The sequence below is a fragment of the Nematostella vectensis genome, chromosome 13 (assembly GCF_932526225.1).
Source record: "Nematostella vectensis chromosome 13, jaNemVect1.1, whole genome shotgun sequence".
In the NCBI taxonomy this organism is placed as follows: domain Eukaryota; kingdom Metazoa; phylum Cnidaria; class Anthozoa; order Actiniaria; family Edwardsiidae; genus Nematostella; species Nematostella vectensis.
In genome coordinates, this window is record NC_064046.1 from 3,532,919 (window position 1) to 3,553,217 (window position 20,299).

General features: G+C 39.9%; 1 protein-coding gene across 1 annotated transcript; it reads right to left on the reverse strand.

The window, feature by feature from the left end:
- Positions 1–8: 8 nt before the first annotated feature.
- LOC5506278 (alanine--glyoxylate aminotransferase 2, mitochondrial-like) lies at positions 9–18,894 on the reverse strand. The gene is made up of 17 exons (XM_032374658.2): positions 18,736–18,894; positions 17,756–17,838; positions 17,090–17,182; positions 15,608–15,699; positions 14,809–14,932; positions 14,327–14,421; positions 13,911–14,004; positions 13,716–13,781; positions 12,934–12,961; positions 12,224–12,324; positions 11,070–11,162; positions 9,256–9,328; positions 6,509–6,568; positions 5,799–5,887; positions 5,575–5,727; positions 1,745–1,843; positions 9–1,063 (listed from the first exon to the last, which is right to left on the reverse strand). The coding sequence occupies exons 1-17, from the start codon at positions 18,788–18,790 to the stop codon at positions 959–961; spliced, it is 1,503 nt and encodes a 500-aa protein (XP_032230549.2). The 5' UTR covers positions 18,791–18,894; the 3' UTR covers positions 9–958.
- Positions 18,895–20,299: the final 1,405 nt, after the last annotated feature.

Sequence of the window (20,299 nt, forward strand, 5' to 3'; positions counted from 1 at the left end):
CCCATATGTTTCTGTCATTGTCACTTTCCTTTATTGATGAAGAATACTACAGCATTGGTGAAATTGAAAATCTCTAGTATGGTTTTTGTACATGAGTACAAAATGTACATGTATTCCTATATTGTCTATTACTAGATGAAACTACCGTATCAAGGAACATAAAAACACTACTAAGGCTCATTTGAAATTTAAAGCTCTTGTGAAAGCGGTTTTCACAAACACAACACATAAGTTAAATTAACTATTTTTTGTCTTCAACTACAGTATTTATACCAAAATAGTGTAATATGCTTATAAGTTTTTATTTACAACAAGCATGATACAGTCTTTCTTGGAATATTATAATTTCTTACAGCTTCTGTTAAAAAATATAACTTCATTGATTAAACCCTTTCTCAGCATTGACTAGGAACGAAGAGAGCAATAAAATACAGCCTTATTAATTAGCTAACCTGCTGTAGAGCTGGTTTTGTCAAGAGATTTAAAGGGCCCTTGTCAGCCACACCTTTGTTATTGTTTTCATTTAATATTGGAAGACACATAATGTGATATGAATCCTGAAATAACCATAAAAAAGTTTCATACTTTAATTACCAAATTCAATAAAAAATATCGTATTGGCTTCCCCTAATCAGCCGATGGAAATGGCTGCTTTTTTCATGCCACTTGGCTAGGATGACAAAATGGTGGGTGACAGAGGCTGATTAAGGTTAAAATTTGACATTCCTTGTAATTTCATGCATGCTTCAAAGCCACCTTGACAGTTTTGCGTAGTTAGCCAAATTTGCCAACCAGGGAAGCAAAGAAATGCTTCACTGCAATCCAAACAAGAAGGAATCTAAAAGCTTGTGTTAGTCCAAACAGTGGATCTTGCAGGCTTATTGGCCAACTCTATCATAACTTTTTCTTGGTGGCATGCGTAGCACTATAATGTGGGGATCAAGACACTATGGAGGGCCTATTTTCTTTTATCCACGTGATGTTGGAAAGCAGCTCTCATCACAGATATTGCAAAGTCAGCATCTTCCTGGGTGATGCACATTGGAGGCTTAATTCTGAAGACCTAGAACAATTTTAAAAATCGCTTTTCAACTCTAAGTGTACTAGCCCATTTCTCAATGCTCTGCCTCCCTGTACACAAATGACCTGATCATGTTTTTAGTACTTGGAAAATCAAATTTGGAACAGTCTGCCCAAGGAATATTCACTGCTGTGGATGTGGTACACTGTCACAGAACTTTATTGACCACCTTCCTTAATAGCATTATCTTATATGCAAGATCAACAATACCCTCAACTTTATCCACCAGTAAGGATTTCAACTGCATTTTGGACATCACTTGCAGTTGGCTTGAGACGTGTTTAAAAGTTCATAAGCGATCATTTGAATTATCCACAATTCATTAGCCTAAAGATCATCACCATCTTCAGTCTTTTTTATGGTTTTTAAAGACATAACAAGAAAAATGTAAGAGTTAACCAGGTAAGATTAAAGGGAAATGTAAAATAGTTTGAGAAAGCCAGGAGTTTCCTCCCCCTCGGCTGCTGAAATGTGGGTAATTTATCATTGTTGGATCGTCAAAGTATCCTTTTTTCTGAAAAGGGAGTTGCAAAGTAAAGCCCTATTTTTGCCAATATGTAAAACGAGATATGTATGAAAGAATGGTCTACTGTAGTGCCGTAACCTGGTACAACGGAAAAGCAACTAAATCTCTCATTATTAGCATGACCTTGATATACTCACGTTTCCATGTAGCCCACCCTTGCCAAGGAGAAGGCCCATCTCTTTGCAGTCCTCCCAAATGGGAACAAACTGATCGGCAGGCATTGGAGTTCGCTTGACCTGTAATTGAAGCACAAGACATTAATGTGTTGTGAAGGAGGTAATACTCACCGTAAGCCTTGATTTTCTCGAGTTATAATAATGGTATGATATGACTTATTGAGATATACTTTAAAAAAAAAAAAAACTAATACGCAAATTGCAAACGTCGGCGATGTTCTAACGTACATCTCTATGCGATACTGATTGTAGGTTTTCTTTTTTAGGAGTAGGTGGAAATACATTTCGGTGTGTATATCTTTCTCGAAAAATATCAGAGAAAAAAGTACATGTATGAGAGAGTTAGGTGAGCTATTCACAACTTGTCTCCAAGAGATACGGGAGTCAAAGTTTCTAAAAAAAATCTGAAATTTTTCAAAAGTCAGTTGTAAAATGACTAGATCAAAATCAAAATGACAAATATAAAAGCAAGAAAACCTAAAGAAGTTTTCTCTAGTTGCAGTTTTCGAGGGTAGAACATTGTGTTAATATTCAACGATCAAATTTTCAAGGCCTTGAAAACACTTGGATGAACCGGAGATTTTAATCTAAAATACAAGATGGCAAGGTATTTCTTAACATCCCACGCAATAATATCGGGTCACGCAGTAAAGCAGCATTCAATTCCTAAATCCTCACCTCAGAAAACAATATGCGAATATGTTAAAAAAACAAGCAATATGCGAATATGTAAAATAACGAAAAAAAAAGAATGACATCTATAAAAACAAGTAAAACTAGTTCCAGTTTTTGAGGGTTATACTTCTGATTGAATAATCAAAAGACTGCGGCCTCAGGACAACAGGGTTGGGTATAAAGAAATTAGAGATTATACAGAGCAAGTACAGAGTTTATGGAATATCGACTGGTTTTTTCCAGTAAAAAATATTTAGTTCCACTTAGGTGAAACCTCGGCAACCCGCGAGCTGAAGAAAATGATTAGTCAATCTTGTTAAGATACCTAAAATGAGCGAGAAGGTCAAAAGATGATTAAGAAACTTATCAGGTCTCATCTGTTATCTCAAGTAATTTGTAGAACCTAGCAACAAAATTCGGTAACTCATATCCAACGAATCCTTGGCAACGGAAAATTTACATAATGCAATTGATCTTTACTTGTTCAATACTCTATCAATACATTATAAGTTTTACACTTCACGGTAATAGGGTTAAAACAGCTAAGTCATGAAACGATTTTCCGCACCGTACTTTTCCTTTCGGTTCAATTCGCTCAAATTAACTGCAATACCCAAGTCATCAAACGGCGGAATACTCAAACAAGAATGTGAATCAAACAATAAGATTTTTGAAGAGGCACGCAGCAACGAAAAATCTATACCTTTGATTGTGATAGAAAATCCTCTAGGACTGCTTATTCCTTTTGAAGACATCGAGACTCGCACAAGAAAAGAACCGGACGGCGAGCAAGAAAAGAAAAGTCGGACAAGAACCATCTATTTCCACCTTACTCAATACGAAAATCAAAAGAACAGAAGAGGGAAAAGAATGAATTCAATAAGAACGGGAAAGGTAGAAAGGAGGACACCCAAAGTAGGGGGGGAAATGCTTGGAATTCCATTGGTGCTGAGAGGAATTTTAGAGATGGATCCGGAAAATGCGCTGAGTCATCATTCGAACCACAGGTGAGCAGACCAGAAGGAAAACGAACCGGGCGATTTCGATTAAAGATCCACCGACGAGTGTACCAGAAGATAAAATAATTGAAGACAAGCTAGTCCAAACCCACAGCAAAGAAAAACCCGGAGATAAAGCCTGCGGGAAGCTAATGCATGAGCTATCGAAAAAGAATAAAGAGAAGGACTCGGGGAAAGACAGCTGGCTGGAAAACTACAAGAAGGGAATATGTAACAATGGCTCGGTTGACAGGACCGGAAATTGAAAGAGTTTTTGTCGCCAAGAACAACATATCCAAAAGAAGAATACAGAAGAGATAGAAAAGGCAGCGAAAAACCAAAGCAACACGGTGGAGTCTTCCCCGAGTCGAAGGAAAGAGGAACAAGACATTGCGGAGCCTTTTTTTAGCCGAAACATCAAGGCGAAGGGGCCTTTTATAAATAACAGAGAGAAAGGAGTCACACTTGATGAAATAATAGCGAATATGGATAAAACGCGACAAGAGATTGAGAAACGACTTGCCGCGTTCAACGCGTTTCGATCAAATAGGTAATAATGCTTTTCTGGGGTAGGGGGAGGGGGTTTTCTGATAAAAATCCGACCACCCCCGAAAGAATAAAAAGGATTTTTTTTGCCTTTGCAGTATCTCCACGGGACGTTTATTGTCGGGTTTGGCTACAAAAACAAGTCTGACTTATGGATTATTGACACACCAGAGAAATCTAGCTGAAGCTTTATAGTTTTGTCTACAAACAGCACGTCTATTGAGAACCGAAAGTTGATTTTCGGCCGTTGTGGGGGGGGGGGGGGGGTGCACCCCCCCTGGGTACGGGCCTGTAATGAGTCAAGAAAAATAATTTTGAAAGTTGGTCGAGTGAAGACAACAATCGCCAGGCAGCCACCACACACGACTCATGTCTGACCGCACAACACAGCTTGTACTTGACGTTTTTAAACTGTTTCGGGGTAGGGAGGAAAACCAAAGTAAGCCAGGACAATGGCAATGCGAACAAGAAAATCTAACTTGCTCCTGAAACACGAACTAAACACGCGCTATGCCGACTTCGTCGCCCACGCTCCCTCTACTAGTTCATATTGACCAAGTGCGCGAGCCATAAAGGTCATACAGGAATTTATGGAACCGAGACATTTTCCTTAAATTTAAGGCGGCCCAGGAGCGAAACTTGTGGGATCGTTTCTTTGCATTTTTTTTTTTAGTTTTTTTTTAACGCATGACGTCAGTCTCATGACGCCAGTACTGTGAGAAGGGCATGACGGGTAAACATGACGTAACGCTTCAAATAAGCTCATTTCAGATCTAATAAGGCGGTAAATTTCTCTAAGTACTTAGTGAGTAATAGCAAACAAAATATCAAATGCGACTTTTTTTAAATTGATGCGACTTTTTGTAAAGTGTCATTGAAATTTGAGCTTTTCGTCCCTGAGCTCATACATAGCGCAAGGATGATCAAGGAAAAAACATCTTAAAAAGCACAAATCTGGGTATGTGCATTTCGGCCTCACGTTACTTGTGTTTCAAAAATCAGTCCGGAATACAAGGAACCGATGGCCATTGTAAGAAATTGTGTCTTCTTTCTCTATCTCGAATTGCGAATTTTCCAGGTTTTTCCGTCATCGTGAGTAGGGCAATAGTTTCCTCATGTCCGCAAGTTCGAGTTCTATTAATGGTTGGAAACCCAGGGGGTGGGGGGGGGGGGGGTATTCTGATAATATCAATTAGCATGACTGAAGCCAAATTTATAATAAGAAAAGAAAGGAAAATGCTTGATGTTTTGAAAAAGGAAGACCTCAAAGTATAAAAATTATGAATAAAGGTTTTTTCATCTACTAATAACTCCACCCAAAAGTGTAGCCTGCTTAATGCAGGCGTTTGCCTGGTTTACCTCTGAGGGCCAGACTAGAAACAGTGACAGAACAAGAACACATAAAAATTATTTCCACTCGAAAATAACCCCACTGGTTGTACTGGTCACTCGTACCTAAAAAAAAAATCTTCATAGACTAAGTTCCTTACCCATTTATGATGGTGGATGATGGATGATCAATTCCATACTCTCTCAACCTAACGTAAGAGTTAGCAGAATAGCTATTCTCACCCTATCTGTGACCAGCTCCATGCCAGTCATCAGCCCCTTCCCGCGTACGTCACCCACGAAGTCAGGGAACTCATCCTGAAGCTTTCGAAGCCCCCGCAGAAAACGTGTCCCCACTGTTGAGCAGTTCTCCTGTAGACCTTCGTTGTCGATGGTCTAAAGTAACCGAATAATGAAATTTAGCGAATCTATATAGCTTATTTGCTATCAATTCCTGGCTTTCCTACCTCAATTACTGCTTTCCCCACCGCACTGGCCATCGGATTTCCTCCATAGGTATTGAAATGTAGTGCATTTGCAAAACTTCTTGCGATTTCTGTTACACGTAGGTGGAAAAAAATTAATTATTATTTCTTTTGAGTACTTAGGTTCAGGGTGATTTGTCTCTTGTTTATTGGATATACAAAAGGAAAAGATAGAGCTGCATTTCCAATGCCTTCTCATTGTTTTTTCTTTAAAAACTAAGAAATTCTCTTCCCTAAAAACACCATCACAAGGCAACATAATAACGAAGGAAAAATCGTAAAACACCCAACTTCCCCCCCCCCCCCTCCCCCATCCTTTCTCCCGCGCTCCCTGTGTGCCCGATCTCCGCGACGCCCTGGGTCCCTGAGGATGCCCCCCCACGAAACCTACGATAAACAAAAAATACTGAAATCTACGTCCTCCTAAAAAAAGAGAGCCCTAATGACACAGGTAAGATCAGAAGGTCTCTCTCAATTTGCTGCATTCAACTCGCACATAAAAACAAGCCTATCACACATAATGTTGACTAGGCGCCAGCCCCACCCCCCTAGACCACCAATAATTGGTTAGCGAGGGGCCACAGCATTTTACACCAATTTGTATGATATCAGAGTCTGTCCATCCCCCCCCCCTCCCCCCTCTGTGAAACCCTCTTGGCTTCGCTACTTTTGACCCATGTATTGATACTCACCAGGTGTAGTTATGACAGCCCCCATGGGAAACCCATTCCCTATCCCTTTAGCCATGGTCACTGAGAAAAGATACAAAACTACTATTACCACCATATCTATACCCATTCCCTATCCCTTTAGCCATGGTCACTGAGAAAAGATACAAAACTACTATTACCACCATATCTATACCCATTCCCTATCCCTTTAGCCATGGTCACTGAGAAAAGATACAAAACTACTATTACCACCATATCTATACCCATTCCCTGTCCCTTTAGCCATGGTCACTGAGAAAAGATACAAAACTACTATTACCACCATATCTATACCCATTCCCTATCCCTTTAGCCATGGTCACTGAGAAAAGATACAAAACTACTATTACCACCATATCTATACCCATTCCCTATCCCTTTAGCCATGGTCACTGAGAAAAGATACAAAACTACTATTACCACCATATCTATACCCATTCCCTATCCCTTTAGACATGGTCACTGAGAAAAGATACAAAACTACTATTACCACCATATCTATACCCATTCACTATTCCTTTAGCCATGGTCACTGAGAAATACAACAACCACATATCTAAACCCATCCCCTATCCCTTTAACCATGGTAACTTATACCCCATTCACCCGAAAAAGTTAAACATGTTTAAAGGTTGTTTAACTAAACGTGTTTAGAATTTGGACCGTTCACACCGCGCGCTCCCACAACTAATTATGCCTTAAAGTCCATATAACCTTTCAGAGTTGATAGACTTTGTCAATTCTTTATATTTTCATCTTCATAATGTTATCTGGTTCGTATGGACCCTATGAAACACGCGTTCGCGCGAATAACTCAAATCTGTAATATTGAGGTATTTTGGTCAACCTTCGGAAAAAACGCCGTGAACTGAAATGCCCGGGTCCAGCCATTTGTGACGTAGATCGAGATGTCAACCAAATTACATGAGAAAACATAATGCGCGCGCTAAACCGGTCCCCGTCTTCATGTCTTCTTAGTTATTGCTGAAGAACGTTGTGTGGTTACAACTTTTACCGTCATCTTTATACCTAATGATTATTTAACTCCAGGAAACAAATCTGCAAAATCTAGCAGATAGTTTTTAGTCTTTGAATTGTTTTTTTGCATTGTGCAGGCGCGCTGCATTCGCAATCAAGTATGGCGACATTCTCACGAGCGCGCGCTGTTTTGGAAACCTACAACAAAATGATATTTTCTTTTTTCGCATACCATTCTCGCCTTTAAATTATTCTACGCTTCATTGTGGGTAGCATTGCAATAGAAAACAATTCGCCAATATTTTGTGGTATTGCCATCTCTGAATTTTAACGGATTTAAGGAAAATACGTTGTTTCAGATTTTCCCGCCAAAACTTGGAATTATTCACTCGATTCAATCTCCTTTCGCGCGGCCAGGAAAATTTTCAAAGATCTGTAGAAAATTCAAATTTCAATCAAATTCAATTCCCTTTTCAGAATTTGAAAGTTTATCTATGCTTTGTTTTGGCTAGATTGATATAAATGAAAGGTTTTAGGAACTTTAAACGTGTTTAAACTAAACTACCTCGCGAGGTAGTTTAACCCGTGTGTAACCAAGATGGCGGTGCACGAAGAGGGGGCGGACGTAGGAACACGAGGTGGGGCAAGGAAAACGTTCAACAGGGACTAAAAGGTTGTACGAAAAAAAAGGGAATTTGTGCATTATCAGTCAACAAACCAAAAACTTTTACATTTTAACATTCAGAATTTCATTTTTTTAGATAAATGTGTCTAAAAAGTTAAAAAAGAAGAACAGCCGTATAATTAAGTAAATATTGCTTAGAATTTGAAGCCAAAGTATGTAAATCTCAAACTGTCTTCTGCGCGCGTGCTGACAATGCACTGGAATGGTGCCACGAGCGTGCGCTGTTTTTGAGTTTTTAGGCAAAACTAGTCTTGTTTTGGAGTGAACGCCATCGAAGTAAAACAAGGTTAGTTCAAACTCAGTTTAAGTTAAAGCATGTTTAGTTAAACTGGTTAGTTGGTTTGAATGGGGTATTAGAAATACAACAGCCACTATTGCAACCATATGTAAACCCATTCCCTATCCCTTTAGCCATGGTCACTGAGAAATACAACAGCCACTATTACAAACATATCTACACCCATTCCCTATCCCTTTAGCCATGGTCACTGAGAAGAGATACGAAACTACTATTACAACATTATCTAAACCAATTCCTTAAGGGGGAAATTATATCTTAAAGGATGACTTTTAAAGATTCATATGTGGGTCAATCTAAAAAAGCCTTCCCTATTCCAAGAACAGATATAAATTTGAGTAAAAGTATTTGAGTTCATGTTCGAGTCCACGCCAAAACGACGTTTGGGTCGAGGGGGAACGTGGTCGATTATTCGGGTCGAGGAGAATAAGTCCATTACTTGGGTCGAGGTCGAGGGGGAACATGGTCGATTATTCGGGTCGAGGAGAATAAGTCCATTACTTGGGTCGAGGTCGAGGGGGAACATGGTCGATTATTCAGGTCGAGGAGAATAAGTCCATTACTTGGGTCGAGGTCGAGGGGGAACATGGTCGATTATTTGGGTTGAGGAGGACTAGGCCCATTACTTGGGTCGAGGGGGACTAGGTCAATTATTTGGGTCGAGGGGGACTAGGTCGATTATTTGGGTCGAGGGGGACTAGGTCTATGGGGAATGATGCTTTGTGTGACCCTGTTTCGGAGGATGAAATGTCATGTTGATTTTCTTACCAATGTCTGGCATGACACCGTGACTCTCAAACCCCCAGTAATGACTTCCAAGGCGGCCAAACCCACACTGCACCTAGAGGGTAGAAAGACTTGTCAAACAAAAGAATCACTATAGTATGGATGCCAGGGGCATCGACCTAATTCACTAAACGAAACGGGTACAGGAACCCTGAATGGTGCCACGCCCACATTGCACCTAAAGGGTAGAAAGACTTGTCAAACAAAAGAATCACTATAGTATGGATGCCAGGGGCATCGACCTAATTCACTAAACGAACGGGTACAGGATCCCTGAATGGTGCCACGCCCACATTGCACCTAAAGGGTAGAAAGAATTGTCAAACAAAAGAATCACTATAGTGTGGATGCCAGGGGCATCGACCTAATTCACTAAACGAACGGGTACAGGAACCCTGAATGGGGCCACGCCCACATTGCACCTAGAGGGTAGAAAGACTTGTCAAACAAAAGAATCACTATAGTGTGGATGCCAGGGGCATCGACCTAATTCACTAAACGAACGGGTACAGGAACCCTGAATGGTGCCACGCCCACACTGCACCTGATAGGTAGCAACGACACACCAACAACAACATCCATTATAACGCCAGGGGTATTGGTGGACGCCAGGGGTATTGGTACAATTTACTGAACAAAATGGGTGAAGGTGAACTGAGTTGTGTAAAATCCAGCAATCCCTCAATACCAAAAGACGATATAGCGCCCAAGAGGAGAGGGGGAGGGAATGCAAGAGGTAAGTCGCCTATTGACGATTTTGGTATAGTTTTTACAAATGTAACTACTTTAACCAGGGGCTCCTAAGTAGGGGCAATTTAACTTCCCAACATTCTGGTATTATATAGGTGTGTCACGGAGTTTCCTACTACATTTTTTTTATTTCTGGTTTGGACAGCATGCATTTTGTTCAGGCTTGTCATCGTGTTTGAATTTTTTTTTTTGTTCCTTCCCCTAGTAGTAAGTGTAAAAACAGATTGGTTTGCATAAGCCTCCTCCGCAGGACATGATGGAAAAACATGACGATTCAAATAAGCTTATTTCACATCTAATAAGGGGGAAATTTTCTCTGAGTACTTAGTAAGTTTTAGCAAACAAAATATCAAGTGCGAATGCTTTAAATTGATGCAAGTTTTTGTAAAGTGTCACTAAAATTTGAGCTTTTGGTCCCTGAGCTAATACATAGCACAAGGATGATCAAGGAACAATGATCTTAAAAAGCCAAAATCTGGGTACGTTCATTTCGGCCTCACGTTATCTGGTTATTGGTGTTTTGAGAAACAGTCCGTAGTACAAGGAACCAATAGCCATTTAAAGAAATTGTGTCTTCTTTCTCTATCTCGAATTGTGTGTTTTCCAGGTTTTTCCGTCATGTCCCTCTGCAGGAATCTCGAGTTGTTTTTTACTTTTTCAGTATTTTTTATGAATTGGGGTTCATGTGGCGAGTTGAACCGGAACCGGAAGAGAGGGGGGACAAAAGGAGGCTCCCACTCTTCCTTCAACACGCCACAGAAAGCCGAAAGCCCGAAATCGAAAAATAGCTTTTCCACTGTTTATAACACAATTAAATCAAAACGGGCACCGATGGGGGGGGGGGGGGGGGGGGGACAAAGTGGTAATACATATGAACGTAATCGAGAGAAAATGATGACGCTATTTTTCATGATTTTCCGTCTCAAATGTAAAATTTTCGTCCCTGAATTTTGTTTAGAGCCCTCAGGTCGGGGGTGACCTTTGGGAGCGCCCACAAAGTACGCTAGATCTTCAAGCATGGGGAGATCTCGATAAAGAGAACTAACCTCGTCGGAGATACAGAGGCCTCCTCGTTTTCTGATCAACTCATACGCCTTTTTCAAAAACCCTTTGGGGAGCTGGACAGTGCCGCCTACACCCTACACAAGAAAAACAAAAAGATTGAAGCTTTGAACAGCCCTCGCAAATACGGTTAGCGCCTATCCGGCGGATAACTTATCCAGGCTGGACAGTGCCGCCTACACCCTACACAAGAAAAACAAAAAGATTGAAGCTTTGAACAGCCCTCGCAAATACGGTTAGCGCCTATCCGGCGGATAATTTATCCAGGCTGGACAGTACCGCCTACACCCTACACAAGAAAAACAAAAAGATTGAAGCTTTGAACAGCCCTCGCAAATACTCGCCCCATGACAGGTTCTCCAATAGGGTTCTGGATTCCGGATCCTAGTGTGTGGATTCCGGATTCCATGTGGGTTTTTTCTCGTGGATTCCGGATCCCAGCAGCATGGATTCCGGATTCCATATCTCATTTTTTCATGGATTCCGGATTCCATATCTCATTTTTTCATGGATTCCGGATTCCATATCTCATTTTTTCATGGGGCGAAAATACGGTTAGCACCTATCCGGCGGATAACTTATCCAGGCTTTGTGCAACCGGCCCCTGTATTATATAAGTGTCACGGCGTTTCCAAGGATAAGGGGCCGGTTGCGGGTGCAGTTGAGCTCAGCCAAAATTAAAGAAGGTCGAATTTGTTTTCGTAATAACCAGATGCCCGTAATAGGGGGTGTCAATGTCCGTAAATTGAAAATTGGTGACTGTGTTGTCTGGGAATTCTGCAGCCAGAAATGGCAAGCAGAATACATCTGACGGGTTCGCTATCCAATCTCCACTCCCCTATGGATGATTTATTAGCAGTGTCCGTAAATTGAAAATTGGTAACTGTGTTGTCTGGGAATTCTGCAGCCAGAAATGGCAAGCAGAATACATCTGACGGGTTCGCTATCCAATCTCCACTCCCCTATAGATGATTTATTAGCAGTGTCCGTAAATTGAAAATTGGTGACTGTGTTGTCTGGAAATTCTGCAGCCAGAAATGGCAAGCAGAATACATCTGACGGGTTCGCTATCCGATCTCCACTCCCCTATAGATGATTTATTAGCAGTTCAAGTTTGAACGGTTTAAAGGGGACGGACCTGTATGGGTTCTGCAATGAAGCCTGCTACTTTTTTGCCAGCGCTGTGAATAAGTAGGTCTTCTAGTTGTTCAGCATATAAATCCGATGCCTTACATTCATCTAAAAAAAAAACAATCCTTGACCCTCTTCTCTTGGTTTTCTTAGTCCTTAGTTTCAGTAATCCACACCCCCGTCCCACTACCATTACTTACACCTTGCAGCCATTAGTTACCCATAGTTCATAGAAACATATTTACCCACAATACACTGCAATAAAATTTTCGTTTGAATCGAAGCCATGTTGGTTTGACATGTTCTTTGTGTGTGATATACAAAGTGGGTTAATTTGGAATATAATGTTTCTAGAGTTTTAATAAAGTCTTAATAAGTTTCTTGCAACAGAAATTCCAAAATTCCTAAAACAGTTATTTTAAATGTAAAGAGAGTCCCGACTGGCATGCGAAGGTATTGGTTTCCCTATTAATTTTGCTGGTCGTGTTCGACACCGAGTCAGGTTAGCTTGAGATGTTCCTATTCTATATCAGGAACTGTAAATTTCTAGGTTACGCAAGGGAAGCACAACGTTTGAGATTTTTAAATCTCAAAAATGTGGATCACTTCAAGTCTCATTGGATTTTCGCAATGTTCTCTTTTCTATTCCATCAAATCGACTCAATTTCAGCACTATATACACATATATACCCCTTTAATTTCAGAAATGATACTAACCTGGGCCACAGTTGCATGCACGATCAGTCTGTTGAAATAGATAGTGTTATATAAGTAGAGAGAAACAGAACGGAGATGACCAATCAACTCTGAATCTTCTGTGTACACGAGGGGGGGGGGGGGGGGGGGTACTCCTACAAAAACAGAAGGGGGCAATAGATGATGATTGAGGACAGGGGTTGTTTGTTCAAGGTTCTCAGGATATTAAAGATACCTCACGTGAAAAAATATTTGGTTGGCATACAGTCATATGTACACATAACATTGGAGGCATAGTTTAGAAATCAACGAAACATGAGAAAGGTTAGTAAAGCGCAAAATAAAATAAACGCCCCCATTCAATTAAACGCACCTTGTAAATAAATAAATGTACAAGGGTGACCGTATCAAGGCTTCTAGCACTGCCAAGTTACTTAATCATCGAATAGTCATCTTTGTTTAATTTCTTACTGTTTGAAGATTCAACTTGGATTTATTTAAAATGATGAATTGACAGTTATTTTACTAGAGCTAAAGTCTGAATTTTAGAAAAGGCACCTCAGTTCAAAATAGCACCCCTCGCCTCTAAAGATTACATAAGTGTCCAGTGTGCTAAAACGAGTATTTAAGGTACCTCAAAGTGCATGAGTAGCTACGACACAAAATGATGGGGCGTTACACCACTTGTCAAAATTTTCACCATGCATGTGCCAGATCACAGAGTGCGCAAACACATACCATATGCAAAAGAAGCAAATTTAGCGATTATGAAAACACAAATGGCTAGCGGCGTTTATTTCTACCTGTGATATTGAATCGCGGCAGTTTGCTCCGCCCCAAGGCCCTCTATAAACATCAGGGTTCATCGTCTATAAACAACGCAAAAAGGGTTCAGGAGTTTTTCATACTTTTCAAATGTCTGGTGGAAAAACGGCAAATTACGTTTAATGAAGTGCATTTGAGAAAGCTTGTCTACGTTTGTTGGTTTTGGTGCTTACTGAGTAGAATCCTATGTTTGTTGGAACATTTAGCTTCCACGTTGATTGACTGGTTATTCCAACCACTCCCTGGCCTGATCCATGATAAGAATTTCTGGAACAAAACAATCAGCTTTTCATTCAACCCTAATTTGAAGGATACTCTAGTAAGAGGGCTGCTTTGGAATCCCAGTTTTTACCAGCCTTGGCGTTCTTTTCAGATTACCTGTGCTTTCTGTGATGTCACCAGAAATTCTAACCTCGTTCTTTAGGTTGGCTCCCCAGCCCATCTTTCCTCCTTCACACCTTGGTGTTAAGGAGGAAAGTACGAAGACCACATGCGCTATATAAAGGGAAGTAATCCGAATAATAGGCTTAAGAACGGCAAGTGAAGTCGCATTTGATTGTAGTGGATCCTGTATCCATTTAGTTATTACCTGAGATTGACGATGTCAAAGTTCCCTGTGTGAGCACGTGCCATCATCAGTGCCATATCATTTGCCTCAGAACCACTATTCACGAAATAGCATACCTTAAACACAAAAATACTATAAGGTCAGAGATGTGTTTTTTATATTTTTCCTTTAAGAAAGAAAAGAAAAGGGTATAAGCATTATAACCCTAGGTTATACATGGTAACTTTAAAATAGGTGAGATACTCTTGATTTAAATAAAAACTAAAATTGAGAAAGCGGTTATTATTTTTTTTCGAGCTATACAAAATTACATCAATGTCAATGTTACAGAGCTCTTTGGACAGAACTAGGCGCTTCTCACATTTTTATTTATTTTAACATGATCCCTAAAAGAACGGGGGTGTTAAAAAAGTAAAAAAAACTAAATCGAGAAAGCAGTGATTTTCTCATTAATGTTAGAGGTGGAAAGTGTGACAGTAATTTTGAGATGTCAAAAAACATACCTTCAAATTCCCAGGCAATTTTGAAGCCATAAGTTCTGCATACTCATGTATTTGTGGGTGGTAGTAAATGTTTGTTGTGTGCCAAAGCCGGTCAACTTGAGCTTTTAAAGCCTTATTCACATGCCTTCAAGTCAAGTTAAGAAAAAGTAATAAATTCGATGGCAAGCCACTGGGCGGGATGTACTTTTTAGGAATAGAAAAATCACATGTAAGAATCATAAACATTATAGCTCCTTACCCCCTCCTCCAAGGCATTTATTAAATTTCAATGGTCCAAGGGGGAGGGGGGCGTTCAATAGATAGGAGGCATTTATTAGAGAGGGGTGTTCTTTACAAACTATGGAAATATAACAAACCCAAGTGCAGTGGAGTTCTAGTCTAAGGCAGGATCACTTTCAATTAAAGCCTTAGTAGCAAGCATTTCTTGACATTAAGCAAGTATCACCCAGTAGAAGCTAAACTAAGATTAATTAAATGTGATTTATATTACCAAAATTACATTTGTTTTTAAGCTGGGAGGGAAGGTAGGGTTGGGGCATTTATTAGAGAGGGGCATTCATTACAAACTTATGTGGGGGTGTTCATTAGATAGGAGGCCTTCTTTAGATGGGGTCGTTTATTAGATCATTTATGGTGCGTTTTTATAAGCTTAGTATGTCTTGTTATATATTCGCACTCAAGCCCCTCCTCTCATCAAAATTTTGGTACTTAGTGAAAGGTGGTGCACAGACAAGATAAAATAGTCAATGATCCTTAAATAAAAAATACCCCACTCTGTAAAGCTGACAAAAATACTTACGGATGGCAATGACCAACACCAACAGTCACAATGCCAGCAAACATGTCCAGGTACCGTTTGTTATTAATGTCCCAGAGCCACTGCATGTGGCCCTACAAACAATAGACAAGTTCCAATGTTAATGTGATAGGCTTAAAGTCCATATAACCTTTCAGAGTTGATAGACTTTGTTAATCCTTTATATTTTCATCTTCCAAATGGTATGTGGCTCGTATGGACCCTATAAAACATGTGTTTGCGCGAATAACTCAAATCTGTAATATTGAGGTATTTTGGTCAACCTTCGGAAAAAAGGCCTTGAATTGAAAGGCCCGGGTCCAGTCATTTGTGACGTAGATCGAGATGTCAACCAAATTACATGAGAAAACATATGCGTGCGCTAAACCGGTTCCCATCTACATGTCTTCTTAGTTATTGCTGAAGAACGTTGTGTGGTTACAACTTTTACCGTCATCTTTATATCTCAACCTGGTAGTCAAAATGATTATTTAACTTAAACAAATCTGCAAAATTTAGCAGATATTTTTAAGTCTTTGAATTGTTTTTGAATTGTGTGCGCGCGCTGCATTTTCAATCAATGGCGACATTCTCACAACCTTGCACTGTTTTTGAAACCTACAACAAAACAATATTTTCTTTTTTCACATACAATTCCCGACTTATTCTTCGCTTCATTGTGGGTAGCATTGCAATAGAAAACAATTCGCCAATATTTTGTGGTATTGCTGTCTCTGAATTTTAATGGATTTAAGGAAAATACGTTGTTTCAGATTTTCCCGCCAAAACTTGGAATTATTCACTTGATTCAATCTCCTTTCGCGCGGCCAGGAAAATTTTCAAAGATCTGTAGAAAATTCAAATTTCAATCGAATTCAATTCCCTTTTCAGAATTTGAAAGTTTATCTATGCTTTGTTTTGGCTAGATTAATATAAGTAAAAGGTTTTAAGAACTTTAAAAGACTAGGATTGTGATCCAGGGGGAATGTGCATCCAAAGCTAAGATCCACCCCCCCCCCCCCCCTCCCTCAAGAAATCCTGGATCAGCCTGCTTGGGCAGAAGGCACGGAATAAGCGGGCCTGAGCCCCGCCCCCATTTTTTATACCCCTTTTGCCTGGGGTGTAGTGATGGTATTTTTTACATCAGGAAGTGCTTGGAAACCTCTCCCCTCAGCCACCATCTTTAATTTTGATCATCACTCCCAATGATTGATTGACAAATTAACCAATACTTAACTGGGAAGCAGCCTTTTATATGGGGCCTTTGTGTTTAAGAGGATTAATTCTAAATAAAATAAACTGCTACATCAAACTGCCCCCCTCCCCCAAGCAATGTGCCTTTGAATTCTTGCTTAGTTTTGATGAACACAAATTGTTGTCGTTCTTGCTTTTAGTTGAGAAAAAAAAAATTATCTGTTACAAATAAAGGGCTCATCCGTGCCAATGTCCAGACCATTTGCCAACTATAGTTCTATATTTACTTACCGCCCAGATAAAAATGGGATCCTTATAATATGCCAAAAGAGCAGGATTGAGATATGTTTGGCGGATTTGCTTGGCTTTATCAAAAGACATCCCCTGGGAAAAAGAAAATGTTGAATTAGAAACATTATTGTACAGCTATGATGCTCGGTTACTCTGGGTTGATTAGCATGCTCTTTAGGGCTATGTCCAAAACAATGCAACACTTTTGATAAAAGCTCAAATGGAAAACAACATATAACAAATTTCAATAGATAAAGGTACATTTAATCTGCCAGGCCTAGGGTGCTTTATAGTGATTAAAAGTCAGAAGAGCATGATTATACAATAATATATGGTTCCTCGTGCACCAGAGACTCAGAGTTTCATGCTATAAAGCAACCGTCCCATTTATATGGTACATGGTCTCAAAACAATAGAACAACAATAAAAAAATATATACGTCTAACACAAAATGCGGATGGAATTTGGGCAGGTTGTAATCTTTCAGTCTGCTTATTAACAGCTGCTTTTATTGTCATGTGCCTAAGATATTCTTTAACCCCCCATATTTCTGGGATCTATATATGACACTGAAAATACAAAAAATATATATTTGAAACTTCAAAGTCACAAAAGGCCATTTCTGGACAAGTAAGAAATTCAGCAACTGTTTGTTGGCAATCATACCTTATATGGTTCAGGCTTATAATCACATGGTGGCATCTCAAGGGTAGATTTGGGTGTATCATGTGACACCCTTTGACGCAAAACTAAGCAGGACCAAGAAGAAGAAAAACATGTTATACAGTTACGATAATACGGGGGCGGATCCAGAAGGATTCGTGTTTTGTGAGTAAGGGGGGGGGGGGGGAGAGGGGAGGAACGTTGCAGCACGAACAAAAAACAAGAATGAGACTCTGTTTTAATAGCATCTCTTTTTTCTCATAGGGGGGATGGGGTGGGGGAATGTGGCACCCCAAAACCCTTTGTCTTGACCAGTGACCCATAATAAGGAAAATTATTTTATTTATGATAAAAACTTAGACTAGGGTTTAGGGGTGCTGTGCATGTGCATAATTCAATGTCTCGGTTTGGACTCACTGCAAATCTAATCATGTCAGTATATTTTCTCTCGTTTTATGGTTTTACTGTATTGGCGCCTTAAGCCTATGTAAAAAATATTCGCTAACGAACAATAAAAAGATATTGACTCAATGTATTCTCATGTGTGTTAACACTGGTTCAGTAGGCATTGATATAAAGTGGTTTTCATTTACCAGAGAAACAAAGTGTGATAGTGAAAGTGTTAAGTCAGGAAAAGACTGAAGAAAACTTAATTGTGCAGAATCAGAAAAAATCCTAAAACAACCCCTAAGAGAATTTTATACCCTGAAAGATAGGTCGCACCCCCCCCCCCCCCCCCCCCCCCCCCCCGGCGTTCAGCATTGTTTTATTGTCAGCAAGCATTCTGACTTGTAATTGTAACTTATTTGTTATTGTGTGGTGTAAATAGGAAAAATAATGAGAACCAATTAAGCAATTAAGAACCTTAACAGACTGATTTTGCTCACTCTTATTTACTTATTGTCCTGTAAAAAGTACGGCTGGCATGCAAAACAATTTTCAAAGGAAGGAGAGAACTACAAGTATCTAAAAAAGGAGGTTACCAGTTCGTGTAGAGAAGCATCGAGCATGTCTGACCAAAGACTGCATCCGAATCATGTTCCAAATTGTTTTCTGCCGCAGAAGCACGGCTCAAAACAGTAAACACTCCACTGGTCTTCCGTACGTAGCCTTACGTAGCCCGCTTCTTTTGCAACCCGTGCGCATGCGTGAGCAGGTTTGACAGGTTTAGAGTCACGGTCCTCTGTCACGCATTCCTGACACGTCACAAGCTACCAAATGTGCCTTTCGCTTCCACATAAGTAAAACGCTTGACACAGCGGAGTCTAGACTAGGTACTGGTAGGTAAGATATGGTGCGGGTTTGCCTAATTGTCGGCGACTGCTTGAGGTGTAAGTATGGTGCGGGTTTGCCTAATGGTCGGCGACTGCTTGAGGTCTAGGTGTAGGTATGGCGTGGGTTTGCCTAATGGTCGGTGTAGGTAAGAAAGGTACAGGAAAAGGTGCTGGGAAAAGGTGCATGTCTTGGAAATGATAACGTTCAAATTAGAGTCTTTCAGAATTTGTTGAAATTATATTGACACGTTTTTTTTTTTACACAGCTAATTCAAAAGCTTTTTTAGCCTGAGTATCAGGCCCTCCTATGTTTCTATCGCGCCGGCGAGAGACAAGGCAAGTACTTTTATTTTTCCTTTCCGACTTTTTAAAAATAAAATCGCCTGATACTCAGGCTAAAGCTTTTCAAATCCTATGCTTTTTCCATATATGATATTATGTCTGCGCACCCCAATCAGCCTCCTGGGCCTGAGCTATTCTTTAGAACGCCCATTATCAAGCGGCTATACTGCATTTCGTTATTCTTCAAACCCTAAAATCAGTCTCATAAATCTCATAAAATGTGTCTTGTAGTCCAGACAAATTAAGGTTTGACCCTAAACTAATATCAACCAAAGCTTTTTTATCTAAATATAGCTCATAGAGGGTTTCTTTATAACATATCAAAAACACCCCATAAAATCGAAGTTTAGGAAAGAAAAAAATAATTTTGAAATTTCCAATACAGAGCTTTTATGAGAAACCACAGGAAGCCCGAGTTTTGGAAAAGTAGATAAAATTATTATTTTCTCATGGCGCCAGCAACAAAATGATTCATTTGATTCAAATAATAACAATAGCATGATTTTTGGAGTTAAGTAGTATAGGTATGAAGAGGCACGACTAGCCCATCATTGTATTTCTTCTGTATGAGGGCAGGGAATCCGCCGATGAGTAGTTTCTGTTTATTATTTTGCCACCAGTTTTCTTTTACAAGAGTATAATAAGTGTAGTCACATTAAAAAAGGGCATAGGTGAACAGGAGACACATATACACAGTGGCTTGAAAAAGTGGCTTGCAAAATGTGGCTTAAGAAAACGCACACACGGTTTGGAGCTGGAATGGACATCACCGTCCGACCCCTTAAAAACTGTCAACAAGCGATTGTGCACTCCTGGTGCACCCTCAAAAACTCTTCCTCCTTACTTTCCCTTCTGTACATCTCAGCAAACTGTTCTAATAAACTGAACTGCAGTATATCCTGGCTAAGCTAGGAGACCTCCCATGAGACAA

Coding starts and splice junctions, on each gene's coding strand:
- LOC5506278 (XM_032374658.2), bottom strand. CDS start 18,790: ATGATTCGGATGCAGTCTTTGGTCAGACATGCTCGATGCTTCTCTACA. Junction 6,569..9,255: donor CGGTGTCATGCCAGACATTG/GTAAGAAAATCA, acceptor ATCTTTTCTCAG/TGACCATGGCTAAAGGGATA. Junction 5,728..5,798: donor TGGGGAAAGCAGTAATTGAG/GTAGGAAAGCCA, acceptor CGGTTACTTTAG/ACCATCGACAACGAAGGTCT.